This window comes from Uncinocarpus reesii, genomic scaffold, assembly GCF_000003515.1.
Source record: "Uncinocarpus reesii 1704 scaffold_3 genomic scaffold, whole genome shotgun sequence".
NCBI lineage: Eukaryota > Fungi > Ascomycota > Eurotiomycetes > Onygenales > Onygenaceae > Uncinocarpus > Uncinocarpus reesii.
Window position 1 is genome coordinate 570,967 of NW_003052498.1, and position 14,401 is coordinate 585,367.

Sequence of the window (14,401 nt, forward strand, 5' to 3'; positions counted from 1 at the left end):
GGAGCAATTCCGAGTCTTCAATAATAGAAGCCATAGGCGAAATTTTCTGGCTATTGCTAAACTGGATGATTGGGGCACATTGGGGGTTATTTATGCTCTTGGGACATCCTTTAAAGCATTCATTAAGTATCAGGTAGAAAACAATAAGGAGCCTGTGGGCAGATAAAGAGACTATCCTGATTCAAGAACTTGAATGTAAAACAATAAAGACACAAAGACACTGGAGCAAGACAGACGCAGACCTCAAGATTTCAAAGGGGATGGATATGCCTAAGCAGACATGGGGTTTCGGGTATCAAGGGCGGCCGATCTTGAGCCCAAACAGGCCTTCTTGAAGCAAAATAGGACAGTCGTAGGGCTGTGCCCCTCCATCTGAGCAGTGGCTCCCTCCATGATACCGATAAGAATCGACTAGATTGTGCCTAATCATCTTCTCAGGTCGGTTCAACAGATATCCGATCAAATGCTCTCCTGTAGTTGCAGAATCGGCGGATGGCTATATTCGACCTCTTCACTATATGTGTTCAAATCTGGCTTGAAAGCGCAAAAGCAGGGCACCCATTCGTGGTATTTTGTAATGGCAGTATCCCATCCCAGGCAGATGTTTCCCAACAACCTTCATTGTCTCAAGGCGTGTCGGAACGTCAGTGATATTGCTGTTGTCAACTGGCAGCCAGGTATCAGCTTCAGCACCTAATCTCGACAAAACTCAGCATTTGTTCAAAGCAGAAAATTGATGCCAACACACGTGACCCGCCCCTTTTTTATATCTGGTCCGGCATAAATCCAGACTGGAAACAATTCCTTCGACATGTTCGAAAGCCAGACATGGCCTCAACATGGTTCTCTATAGCCACATAGTTGTTTGTCGAATATAGGCCTAGCATGTATGGGATGGCACAACGTGGACGACGTCTGCATGTTTGCTTAAGCTAGTCCAAGTCATCACGATTCAGGGAGAGGTTTGTACATAATATAGAACAACTAAGAGAAAAGATTCCAGTTGGGTTGAGTCCATTGCGAGATGGATTTTCTCCATTCAGAGCAGGGTCATTCTGGTATCCTAGAGGATGGTCCCAAGTCGAATGTCCACTGGTCTACCAGCAGCACTTTCAGTATCCTTCCGCCATAAGAATCCATTTCTCACCACAAAAATAAATGCCTTTATGGCAATTCAATTGTTCCAATTCCCATCCCCAGTCCATGCAGAAAACACCCTGCCTGACCCAATCCCCTCTGCTGTTCAAGCCAGTGCAATGTTGTCGCCGAGCTCATGCAACGATCATGTGCCCTGGTTTGCCTGGTGAAGTATTCGTCGTCTCTCGGCGGATCCCCCATTTTCTGACCTCTCAGTTCCCTTCACTTTCGACATCCTCTCTCATCCTCTCTACTCATTCCCATCATCTTTTCCTTCTGTTCTTGTTGTGTGAAGCATCTGCTTGAGCCTGTGGTTGAGGGTGGTGTTCACTGGAGTTCCATCACTGTGATTTCTTGCAAGCTGCTGCTCAAGCAACTGGGTGTTTCTGAGGTTCATTGAGAATATCTCTTTCGTCGCATCTCTCACTTTTCTGTTGCTTCTGGAGGGGCAACGGCATTCTCCTTACTTTGTTTTGTTGTCGTTCTGACTGCTCTGCTGCCCAGAAATAACCTCTTGTCTTGTTTGCCGTTCCCTTGACCTCGACAAGGATGGACGCAGTTGACGTACGTGACGGCATCCCCGAATGCTTCTGCATTACGGCGCCTCAACGTCGAGAACGCTTTGACTGGGAAGGAAAGATCAGCACTGTCCCTGTTTTATGGAGATGCATCGAGCCTCGTGTTCTTGCTCGCAAAGCCGTTTATCTGGGGAGGAGGGATGGACGATCTCGAATATGGCAAATGTGAGTACCCATTTGAACGCGTCTTTCACAACCAGCATAATGGAGTTAACGGTAGAATTAGCTGGCTCAAACGCTGTCTAATGTCGACATCTGCTCCGACGCGTCTCAGCCACGTCCCCCTATCCTCGACATCCCCCATGAAATTTATGGGTGTATTTTCGAAAACCTTGACGTCCAAAGTATTTTCAACTTCGGTATGACCTGCCAAGAGCTGTGGCCTGTTGCCAAGTATTTTGTCAAAGACAGGTTCAAGCAGGTGCTTGGAGTTTGGGCCGGAGTGCCGCTCATTTGTCCAGGTTGTGACCATCCAAAAGGCGAGAACTCTTATCCGCCAGGTCTTCTCAGCAAAGCCGCTGAAGAAGAGCTAAAGAAGGGATTGCGCGTCGGAGAACCGGGTCCTCTTGGCCAGCTGCTTCACATTCCGGGACACGAAGAGATCGAACAGAGATACTATAAGACCAACCTGTTCCGACTTGCGATCAAACGGTACAAAATGCTTCCTTTAGTCAGCACCGCCGTCAACAGCATGATTCATGTTTCCAACACGCCGGGACTCCGTCGCCCAAGGGACGTATTTCGCTTCACTAGGCCAATGCCGTCAATGTTTTATCCCCTGGGAGAGAAATGGATCCTCCGCAACTTGACCACGCGTCAAATCGTCCGTGCAGAAGAAATCGCCCTTAAGCAAGAATACATCCAAGGGCCGCTCATCAAGATTCTCGGATTCGGCGAAGTTATCATCGCGAAGACCTGCTGGTCCGATCATGCAGATACTTGGGTTAACTACCCAGTCAACAAAGGCCCGTGGGCAGGGCACTCCTTCGATGTCGTCCCCATCTCTAAGATCAAAGATGACGACACCTGGGAGGACATTAGCCTTGAGATCGCGGCGGAACTAAGGAAGATGTGCCGGCTTCAGTATGGGCACGGCTGGAGGGAGAAGCTCATTTATAGATTCGAACGGAAATGCATGGATCCTTGGGGCTGCTGGAGAGACGAGACGTTGTGGGAGACTGTTCAGAGGCAAGCAAAGTCCAGCACTCAGGGCTGGTTTGGCTTTTTCCGCAAGAAGCACTGAGGGAACGTTAGGGACGAAGGCGAGGGGACGGAGGCGCGGTGTCTGGAATCTCGAGAAAGCTTCAATTAACTAATAATGAAATACTTTCATGCTTAACGTGTCACCTGGCATCGTAAAGGTCGCGTCTTGGCGTTGACTTTATTTATCTTGGCATTAACTCACAACGACAGAGGCATCAGCCCATATTACCCCGAATACTCCGTACGCTATTGAGCCATCTGTACTCCGTACGGAGGAATTGTTTCGGAGAGAAACCCGCACATGCCCAATCTTGATGTTTGTACAGAGTAACAAGTAAACTCAACAGCAGGGTGCCCAAAACCCTCCTCAAAGCTAGGAAGACCATGAAACTAATAGTTGCTGACAAACGTTTTAGGCGTAAAGAAAGCCTGGAGAATTAAAAATCGGTGCAAAAAAAGTTGGACACTGTGGGAATCGAACCCACGACCTTGTCAATGCAAATGACACGTTATACCCCTAAACCAAGCGCCCGAAGAACATGCTTACTGAGCCAAGTTAAAAACTATTAAGAAACCCGGTTTAATCCCATGAATACACAATGTTGATCGTTTCTGCACAACAATTCATTCTTCACGGTGGCAGAGACTCAGTCTAATATTATAATAAGAGCTAGCAGTAGATGCCTCTAATAGAGCTTTCTGCACCATCAGATATGTAGACAATACATGTATGAGCATCGCCTACTTCCCCTTCACAGCTAAGAAGAAGCCTTGGAGTGTACGGAGTAAACGAGATCGACATTACTACGGATAGAGAATACGGAGTAAGATGCCTGATATTGACTCAAGATGGTATACAAATCCGTTTTCTCCCAGCCTCCTTTAGCCTTTGTAAAAGGACGCTTAAGGAGGATATACAGCCCCCCTCTCTCAGACCTTTGACGCAGTCTCGATATGAGATGGAGACTTTTCGTCCTCCGACGGCACAGCGGCCGCATCCGCATCAACACTTTGTCCTCGTTGCTCCATCGCTTTAGCGTACATCTGCTCATCTTCCTCCGTAGCGCCGTAAAAGTTCACAGCGACCTTCTCTCCGAACGCGGCATTGATATCCTCCAAGCTCCTCTGCTTCGTCTCTGGATACAAGAAATATACACCTGCCAAATGGAGCGCAGTAGGGCAAATAAGAACGAAGAAGAATTTCCACTTAATATGATCCAAGGCAATGGGTCCGCTGACAAGCACGATGATCGACGCTGCGAACATTCCCGCCATGCCTAGCGACATACCCTGGCTGCGAATGTGCGTAGGGAATATTTCGGCAAGATAAAGGAACTGTGTGGCGTCGAGGAAAGTGGACCAGAAAAAGATGAACAGGAAGAGGAAAAAGACGGCTGCTTTTTGGCCTCCGGCATTGTCGGTTCCGAGATAGACCGCTTGAGTCCAGCATTCCATAACGAGGGTGACAAGAATGCCGCTAAGTCCAGTGAGAAGGAAGAATCGACGGCCAAGGCGGTCGACAAAGAAGGCGGTGAAAACGTTGCCAGGGAAGGACGCCGTGACCCAGAGAGCGGACAGAAGCAGGGGCATAAATGTCTTCATGCCAAGTGACGCATAAAGCAGGACGCCGTAATTGGCAATGATCAGAACACCCTGAGCAGTTGAAACTTAGTTTATCATAGAATCACCAACATAATGCATATGGGAAGGACGGGCATACCGTGAACTGATTTCCAAACATGAGAGCAAACCCGACAAACGCTCGGCGACGATTCGCACTGGTCTTGAAAATGTCCCATTTGCCCGTATTCTGCTTGATTTGCCGATCAAGTTCGAGCTGCTTTTGCATTTGAAAATATTCTTTTTCGGCAGCAACATCATTTGGATCGTCTGCCGTACGATGTAGCCGTATCAGAATCTCACGAGCCTCCTTCTGACGACCTTTGTCAAGCAGCCATCGCGGAGAGAACGGTAGCCATGGAGAACCAATAAGTAACAGGATGGCGGGAGCTGCTTGGAAGGCAAGGGGGAATCGCCATGCAAAAGAAGACATGTTGCCAGCCGCCGACATGAAATAGCATCCAAAGCCAATCCAGGAAGCCAGCGAATACCCGACAGCAAACATAACACCATGCATGGAGACCATGAAACCACGTGAGCTAGGGGCGGACGCCTCAGCTTGGTACCTAAGCAGATACGGAAGGTTGTTAATCGCATGCCGCGGCCGGTGTTCTGTGGGCGAAGGAGTCACTTACATGGGGATAGCAGTGACCAGAATCCCAATGCCAAATCCAGCAATGAATCGCGCAACCAAAAACATAGGAATGTTAACTGAGCCGGCACACAAAGCGGCCCCAAGAATAAGGATTAGTGAACCGAGTTGCAGGGACCGCAATCTCCCGTAAGCGTCTGCAGACCACGAGACAAAGGCACAGCCAAAGGCAGACCCAGCAGAGTTAAGACCGTTCATAGCACCGATAAGACTGGCAGTTTTATCATAGCCAGGCTCGCCCTGCTGGGCGAGATTAAAATCTTTGTAGAAGCTGGGCTGGCCGATGGTCGAACTAATAATGGCCATGCCATAGCTGCAAGCTGTTGAGCCCAAAGCGACGAAGATCACGACCGCAAGATTGAACGCGTTGGGGACCAGTTTGCCCATTGTTGCGGTTGAACTTGAAGTTCAGTTACCTTCAACAATGGATGGCGTCAGGGGAATACTAAGGGTAGAACAGAGGACACCAGACAAAAGAAATTTAATATTCCGAATGTACATGCATGAGGTTCCAGCATGTCGGGACATGCAGGTCTATTTAATCAGGGACCGGGACATTAGGGCTACAGCAAGTTGACTCAACCACATCAGCGTATCAAGCAGTCAAAGCCGAGCTGGGCATGGTTGTGGTGCAGTGAAGCTGTCAGCACTGCAAAATTGAGTGTCCATCAGGTATGAGAGAGGCCCAGAGAAGGGTGGGTTGAGGGGAGAAGCATTGTTCGCCCGAGGCAAGCTCGGCAGAGGATTGCCGACTTTAAATGAACCCAAATACTAGCAACAACAATAACAATGCAGCTGCGGAGAAAAAACTGGGATTCATCTAAGCTCTAACAGAGCTCCAGCAGAGCCAGGGTAAGGTTTGGGTATTATCGTCTGAGAGCTCTTAGCCAGCTACCAACAGGCTTATTGCTCATATCAAAGGCGGAGAAGCAGTTTAAGGAAATGCGGGGGAAAGCTTAAACCCCAAGCTGTCAAACCGACAACATTGCTCTTTACGGGCGCTTCAACCCGCTAGGGGATCCATTCTCTCGGAGCCGGTCTGTGCAATTGGTCACATATCTTGTATTACTCGCTAAGTAGGTTCGCCGGGCTAATGGCATTAACCTGTTATTCGTAGAGAGGGCTCTTGAACCGAGACCTGGCTCGATGCGAGGGTCGTCTATCGGTTCGGCATTTCACTCACGAACGCAACATTCGAACACACTTATGGGAGCCTAGGTGGAAGGTCAAGCGGTTTGCTCCTTGGAAGAGGGATTGAACTTGAGGAGGAAGTGGCATGTGTACTGCTAATTAGTTAGTTACCCAGACCTGAAGGCTTTTTGTTAGCTAGTTAGTGGAAGTCTATAGAAAACATAAAGCAAGCAATACGCAAAGCTCGAACCGTCAGTGTCAAAAATCGTATCGTTTACGCTCCTGTCGTTGAGCTCCAAAGTCGAACTTCATGACTGAACGTTCAAGGCCGGGGAAATCTCGGCGTCACGTGACTCCCACCGAAGACCATGCCAAATGGGGAAATCTTTTCCAAGAGTCCATCAGCAACTCCCTCAAAGGCGCTGGATATAACGCGAAGTAGTTGACTGGTTAGCCACTGACATTTCGCTAATGGGCAAAGCGGTGCCAATTCAGATTCCAGAGGACCATTGGCCATTAAATCTATTGCAATTATGGCTAACATGGTTACACCGCTCAAGACAAAATTCATGACTGACAATGAAAGCTGCCGTGTCATTCTCGAGGTTGACATTGATCAAACGGCCACATTGTCCTTAGTTCCTCGCGGTCCTTATCATTCTCCATAGCCGCCATTATGGTCTCATAAAAATACTGATGGGCTTTTTTCACTCCCTCCCAACGATCCTCAGACACCCACCCATCCCCCTCCACCCCTAGGGTTTCGACCATATCCTGCCTGAACTCCAATAACCCATCGTATATACCAAGCTGTTCCTTGTAGAAGCTCATCTCCTCTGGGCTCAAGGGCGGGATAGGACAGTCTTTCTCAAAACCAAGCTCTTTCCATGCGTCTCTCAGCTGGATCAATTCATGGGTGAATGGTACAAACCCATCTCTCCACGTCCGGTGGCAATAGTGGAATGGCCGGAGGAGTGTTTCATTAATCTTTCTGGTTGTTCCTAGCCGGGGAGCCAGAAGCGCCCATCCTAATTCATATGCCTGGCTGCAAAGAGTTCCTTCATCGGACTCCAACGTTCCCTCAGGAGGAACCTTGGCGAAATCAGGTACCTCGTCTGCATAGTAGAAGGCTGGTTCAACACTGGCGCATTGCCAATCGATAATCCCAGTCACGATGGTGGGGTCGTCCTTGGAGATGAAGATGTTTCTCTTGTGTAGATCGGGATGGAAGAGGGTCGGTTTTGCATTTGATCGGATATCAGGATGCTGTAGCAGCTCCGAGAAGACGGTCTGACCCACTTTGAGTAGCTCTAGATGCCGGTGAACGGAGCCTTGAAAGGATGATTGCTGCTGGCAGAGAATAGGATGGTCAGCTGGTGGCAGCCTCGCAAGGCCGGAATCGATCAAAGCAGTTGCATATGAGGAAAGGTCATGCCCTAAAATATCAAGATTAACGAGTGAAGCGTGTGAATGGAAGGAATATCACCTTACATGGCCCTCTATTAGGCCCCTTGAATGCGTAATATCTTGGTTCACCGACATTACAATCCCAGTAGGTACTACTTCTGCAATGTGGCCCAATGCAGTATTTGAGATCATTATGCAATTTTCGCACGGCACTAGCATCAAGAAACGATGCGCCAGCAAAATAAAGGCTGCCATATGCCGGAAAGTCAAGTTCTGATATTGGCAGAATACTCGTACAGATTGCACCGATACACTTTACTTTCTTATCTGACGGCATATCTGTCCATGCTTCCTGTAGTAGAACACCGCCAGCATGTTCCATGATAATATATGCTGAGCCTATGGGGTTGGTGGGGTCATCACTCCAGTCTAGGATAGCTGGGATTGGTATTTTGGTTTTCTGTTGCACTGTATGTTAGTTAGTACTAGATTCCTAAACAATATTCTAAATTTCTCTTACAATAAGTAATTGTTGCAACTTCAGAGTTCGTCACATGTCTTGCTGGTCCAGCAGCGGAAGTAGGGAGTTTAGCGACGGCACATCTGCCATCATCGGTTTCGATAATGAATGCTTTACTAAACCCGCCTTCTATCTTTTGGCAACTTGTAACCGAGGTAGCAGAGGGCCGGAGTGAAAGTACTTTCTCAAGTAGGCGGTCCATATTAAACTTGATATACCGCGCGTCGCGCTGTTGTTTATCAAGGTGAAGCCACCGACCAGCGGTGTATTCAAATAGTGCTATATCACGTTAGAGATTGCTAATCGAGACTCGGAGTAGAACTTACATGTTGGAAACACATTTCTTGACAAGGCCACTTTCGAGATACTATTAGTAGTAGGCTGTTGGCGCAGTTTGCGTGAGATTTGTGTAAAGAAAAGGAGTGAAGTTCGGCTAGGCTGGATAGATTTCAATCCTAGTCTCTTCCACGATCTAGAAAGGAACATGTCGCATGTCGCGCCCATAATTGTTTGAAGGGCGATGGTGACATGTTGACAAGATTATCTCAAAAAAGGATTCAAATTTTGATTCTGCTGATTATCAAAGCGTTGTTAGGCACTCACGAGTTAACTAATTAGTTAACGAGATAGCTAGCCTCAATGCCAAAACATCTACAAGGCTTCCAAGCAATACTTCTTACAGCTCACTTTACAGGCTCTGCCGACGACCAGTGGGCAGCAGGCTTCTGGAGAGTTCTGAAGAGGCGGCTCTTACGACAGGATTGGTAGTTAAGCTTAAGAAGGCTGGTTGCCTTTGGACAGCCCTCTTTGAATACTCCCGTCGCCATCTTTCAGCGCGAATCGGCAAGATTCCTAGTGCAGGGTGCAGATGGTGCCGACTCAGTGCACACTTAGCCTCCGCCCCCAGGGGATTATCGAGTTGCGACGGCCATTACTAGGATTGATCGAGAAATCAGGATTCTGTCGCCTTTCTTTTGGGGAAGCCAGAAAACCCTGGGTGGTTTTCAACAGACACGAGCAGAAAGTGAGGCTTCCCGTTCTGCTGAATCCATTTTTATTCGTATCAAAATCCGCCTTGCCTTCGGGTTTTGTCTGCCGGTTTGTGACTGTGTCATGATGCTCAGCTCTCCTGGAGAAGGCTTCTTGGTCTGAGCTGGGAGGAGAATTTACTTTGGGAAATTCTAGCGAGATTGGGATACAGAGCCTCGGGTTATACTTATCTGCCCTTGTCCACTGTCCCAAGGGAGATGTTGCGCCGACTGTGGTGGTAGATAAACGAGCCTCCGTATGCGACTCTGCCTTTGATAACCACTTGATGCGGGATTTTGTTCCGTCGGACAAAACCTCAGCCACACTCACAAACGTCGTGTTCTCGAAGCTCCATTTTCTCCAGAGACTTCAGTATGAGCTGCATGTGATATTGCATCCTCCTTCATACATGCGAAACTGAACACGAGTCCCATCAGGCTGAATAACATCCACTGTTGAAAGTGAAAGACCCCCAAAACACAAAAGTAAGAAGGATAGGAAACATGCTTGGCAGAACTAGAGGTTGTTTTGGTAGTTCGCGGACCGCTTAAAATGTATCCCGCGGCTCTGTGAGCGCTGAACAGCGCTTGCTTTTCTGTGACAATTGGAATGATTAACTTAGGTTTGCTGCAGTTATTCGAAATTTACTCTCCTGGCTATGGATGACTACAGCAGGAGGTCCCATCAGTTCTCATGAGGCTAGCAGGCACTGAAGCAGTTTCGACCTTTTGCAAAATGCACTTTGTTCTTTTTCTGATACTAGATAGATACTCATGTCCTCTGAGAGCCACCGCAGAGCCGCGCCGGGCGAGCTAACCAGGTTAGGCCTAGCTGCGACCCTCGCCAACCAGCCCATTTCAACGTCAGCTCCTGATCGGACTGAACCTGTCACTGCATCCCTTCAAAAGGCTTCGTGTTGTCGCCTTTATCTCGCGGAGTCAGCCTGATGACATCTTGCAGCAAGTCAGCCACAGACTTTCGGGGTCCAAACGGGTCGAGCCGCACTGCCACCGACTTCTTTGGGTCATGCGGCTGCGGCCAACGGGAATGAGGGGTAGAAATCCCTGGCAAATCATCCCGAACATGGTGATGAATCCGCAAGGAGCGCGATTTGATGAACCGTCAACGACTTCCTGTTTGCCTTTGCTTGACCTTGGGAGTTGACTGCAAAAGCACAGTTTCTACTATTCGTAACTAGGAACGAGTATGCTCCTCAGCAGTTGTATTCCGAACAGGATGGGAATGCGCAAAACGATAACAGGTCAACCGATATCCCTCAGCGCATGGCAATCAGTGCATTGCTGTCAGGAACGAGCGATGCAACCTGGTCGCCAGAATCGAGGGGTTGACAAAACAAACACCTAGAGGACAAAGTACCTTTATCCTTCAGCAATAGTTCCGAGAAGCATGGCGCCTCAATGAAACTTCCTACACTGAATACGCACTGGAATTGTTAGCTTCTCTTGTGCAGGGCGTTGGCCCCTGGCGCCATTTCACTCCAACTCAGCCCCTGGACCAATCAATCACCCTTGGCTGCAGAGAGTTGCATTTCCGACGCAAGGCAACAGATTTGATTGTTGCATCAGGCTTAAAACTCAAAAGCTGAACGAGGAAGACCTTTATCAAGGGTTGAACTCTCAGTCTGCTGTGAAATATACATAGGAATAGGCTTGCGACTCCTTCCCCTCCATCTGAGCCTCACCTTATTTTATTTTGATGGTGTGTGGGAAGAGGCTTCCTAGCTCAAGGCTCTCGAACTGTACGGTTTCACTGCCGATTCCTTTGATACTTGGCCTTGTCACGAGTTATTATAGAGTACGTGAAAATTAATATTGGTTTTTATAGCACTTTGGGAGATTTCCGCTCTCCCAAATTTTGAAAGTATATGAGCCTCGCGCATATATATCTAGTTGCTCACCCCTCGCCTCTATTCAATTGCTTTTCGAAATCAACCTCACGGCTTATTTATCATATGCCATAGCCATTAACCATCGTTTTTACAAGCAACCCATCTTAGGTCACTCGGTGCCCACCATGACCAACGAGAATCCGAATATGCGGCGAATGCCACCTCCGCAAGTTCCCCATCTCGAGCCCGAGCTCTTGCATAATGGAATGGCGCGAGCCTACGACGGCGGGTCCAACGTCAACCGGATTCAACCCCTGGATGCGATAAATACTCAGTTCAAAAGGCTTAGTATTGACCCTACGCTAGTTCACGATGCGACTCTGGGAAACCTAAACCGGGATCCATTGTTCCGTAACCATACTCCTTTCAGCGACGAGGAAGATAGCTACAATGAAGAGGAAGAGGAAGAAGACGAAGACGAACCCTACCAAGGGTGGTCCCTATATCGGGCAAAGCCCACTGCTGCTGGCCAGGAGCCGGATTGGTCTCGAGTAACCAAATCGCGAATGAATCTATCCCAAGGAGATCTGGATAAACTCGTCAAAGAACAAAAAAAAGGCTTCGTCGCAAAGACCTATAGCAGCCTCGGCCGGCTAAAGCGAAAGCAGATTGACGATTTAATTGAGGAACTTAAAAGGAAAGACAGTCGGTTCAATTGGGCCGTTGTTTATATCCAAGCCATCACGAAGGATACCGGGCGTCGAGGTTTTACTGTGACCTATGTCACTATCACAATTAACCTGGTCCTGGAAAAGACTCTCAAACCTGGAGTCTCATCCCCTCGGAAACCGTCTGCTCGTTTTAAGAACGATACCGCATTCGAGCTCAGAAGAAATGGACGAGGACTCTCTCCTATCCAGGGATCCCACCCCCAGAACACTCATCCTTCCTTACCCCCGGCTGCGCGAACGAACCCGGTACATATGGCACAAACAGACCCTCGTCCGCAACATCCACAGCAACATCAACCGCCGCCGCTCCCGCCTCCGCAACTGCTTCCGCAACCGCATCCTCAATCTCATTCCCAGCCGCCCCGGCAAGTTCATCCTTCACCCCATCCACAGCCTCAACCCCAAACTCTTCCGCAAATGCACCCTCAGCCGCATCCTCCACCACATCCGCAGGCTCAATTCCAACCTCCCCCACAAATGCACTCCCCGCCGCATCCTCCACCACATCCGCAGGCTCAATTCCAACCTCCCCCACAAATGCACTCCCCACCGCATCCTCCGCCCGATTCGCAGACTCAACCCCGGCCTCTCCCACAAATACAGCCTCAACCTCATCCACACCCCCATCCGCAATCACGCCAACAGCTTCCTGAACGACTACCCGCCAACAGCGGTGGATTTCCTCCAATGCATCCACCTGCACAAAACCAGCTTCCACCCGGAGTTCAGGTAATCAACGGACCTCCACCACAGCCTCGTTTGCATATTCCGCCACCAGCCATGGTTCCCCCTCCATCCAAACAAAGGCCTATCCATCAACAATCTGGGAAAGGACATTCAGCGCAAACGAAACAAATTCAGCCAACTTCTCAGATAATTCACCTGGGAACGAAAAGCCCTTTCAAGGAAAAGCGTGCCATCGATCAGTGGCACGATGCAGAGAGCAGTAACGGAGATAACGACTCTGACCTTTTCGAGCTTGCTTATGATTCTTCTGAGACGGATGATTCCTTTTTGCCCAATGATTTTGAGCAAAAAGATTATAAGCACTACCGATCACGCCATACGTCTAGAGGCAGGCGTGAGCGGGAAATCGCTTATCGCACTCACCGTCGTCCCAACGCCAATTACCCTGTTAGCCCGCGGCGACGAGACAGCCAGTATAGCCATGGCGAAGTTGATCTTATTCTAGCGAAAAGTTCCCATCGTGGACAGCTCGTCCGTTCCGCGTCGGTCTCGCACGCTGCCCGCCCACCGTTGAAGTTAGTTCATGCCAGCCGGAGTCCACGGACTCGCCTTCCTCCTCCCAGTCTATCTTCTTTTCACTATCCCAGCTTAACAAATGATATTGTCGTTCCAAAGAAATGGGAACTGGAGGGATTGGAGCGTCAGAAAGAGATTAACGATTACGTATGGAGAAAGCGTCTCGAACAAATGGAGGACGACCTTAAACGTCGTGAGCGCAATATTGAAAGACGCGAAATGAGGGTTGGTCATTTTGACCTACCTGAACGATCGCCAATCCTTGATTCATACGATCGGCTTGATCGGATGGAGCGACTAGACCGGGAACGTCGTCCTATAGTGGAACCTCCTCGTCGACGAGACTCATTCCACTATGGAGGCCGGCTATTTCGGTAACTTCTCGCTTTGTTTATCTAATTTTGCTTTTGATTCCGATATTTTCATTGATTACATGTGCCAATACTTTGCAAGGTATGCTAAAAAGGGGCGAATGGAAGGGGACAATACTCATTACGAGCAATCGTGTTGCTTCGGGAACAGTTTATTTTCATTCCTACCTTTGATTTTTTGACTTTTATAAATTATCCTGCATGCCATTCAAATGGTACTGGATACAGTGGTTGCCGCTACACATCCCCGAGAAGCGATTCTCGTTTCCCTCTTGTTCATGAAGGATTTTGTCTGCCCAGGGGTGTTCACCTTTGAGCAGAAGCCTATTTAAACCTCTTGCTGAGATGGCGCCTAAGTGCTTTCTCATTTACTCCTTTCCCTCCATGATTTGTTCGGTTGGAATCGAACTGTTCATGGAGAGCTCCTCATCTACAAGTCGAGCATGGAACAGTCAACTTTCCATACTTGAATCTACCGAGAGATGAGCCAATTTCTGAATCTGTTTGGCTCCTGTATCAAGTATAATTTGGTTTCCTTTCCCTTATTTGTTGTGATCTTCCCTAGAATTCTGGGCCTGATTTCGGTTGTCTATCAGGTTGAACCTCTCACTGTTTCAACAGTGGCCGCCCGCGGCTCCATTAAATGTTCAATATCTCTTCCATATGTACCTTATGTACCGATACTCAATTAATAGTTTGATAATGTGATCCACGAACTACTTGTAACACTCCTTTTAGATCCAGGCACGTAGTACATTCATGTAGTACATTGGCAACCCCAACTCCATCTGATTGACCAGAGTCTGCAGCCCAGCACTTCCGCCGTTACCTAGTCATATGCTGGATCCGAATTGTATTCCTTGATCACCGATATTTAGTTGTAGTTGAATCATGACTGATATATCAGTTT

General features: G+C 48.5%; 4 protein-coding genes and 1 non-coding gene across 5 annotated transcripts; 2 read left to right on the plus strand and 3 right to left on the minus strand.

Moving 5' to 3' along the window:
* Positions 1-1,871: 1,871 nt before the first annotated feature.
* UREG_04948 (uncharacterized protein) lies at positions 1,872-2,958 on the plus strand (the record flags this gene model as incomplete). Its single annotated transcript, XM_002584213.1, has 2 exons — positions 1,872-1,880; positions 1,942-2,958. 2 exons carry the CDS (start codon positions 1,872-1,874, stop codon positions 2,956-2,958), a joined length of 1,026 nt encoding a protein of 341 aa, XP_002584259.1.
* Positions 2,959-3,378: 420 nt separating this feature from the next.
* Positions 3,379-3,450, minus strand: UREG_08012. Its single transcript has one exon. It is a non-coding gene; the product is annotated as a tRNA-Ala (tRNA).
* A 398-nt stretch (positions 3,451-3,848) lies between these two features.
* Positions 3,849-5,577, minus strand: UREG_04949 (uncharacterized protein; the record flags this gene model as incomplete). The annotated part of the gene is made up of 3 exons (XM_002584214.1): positions 3,849-4,571; positions 4,639-5,104; positions 5,174-5,577. The coding sequence occupies 3 exons, from the start codon at positions 5,575-5,577 to the stop codon at positions 3,849-3,851; spliced, it is 1,593 nt and encodes a 530-aa protein (XP_002584260.1).
* A 1,338-nt stretch (positions 5,578-6,915) lies between these two features.
* UREG_04950 (uncharacterized protein) lies at positions 6,916-8,752 on the minus strand (the record flags this gene model as incomplete). Its single annotated transcript, XM_002584215.1, has 4 exons — positions 6,916-7,757; positions 7,813-8,196; positions 8,249-8,527; positions 8,575-8,752. 4 exons carry the CDS (start codon positions 8,750-8,752, stop codon positions 6,916-6,918), a joined length of 1,683 nt encoding a protein of 560 aa, XP_002584261.1.
* A 2,559-nt stretch (positions 8,753-11,311) lies between these two features.
* Positions 11,312-13,498, plus strand: UREG_04951 (uncharacterized protein; the record flags this gene model as incomplete). The annotated part of the gene is made up of 1 exon (XM_002584216.1): positions 11,312-13,498. The coding sequence occupies one exon, from the start codon at positions 11,312-11,314 to the stop codon at positions 13,496-13,498; it is 2,187 nt and encodes a 728-aa protein (XP_002584262.1).
* Between the last annotated feature and the right edge of the window lie 903 nt (positions 13,499-14,401).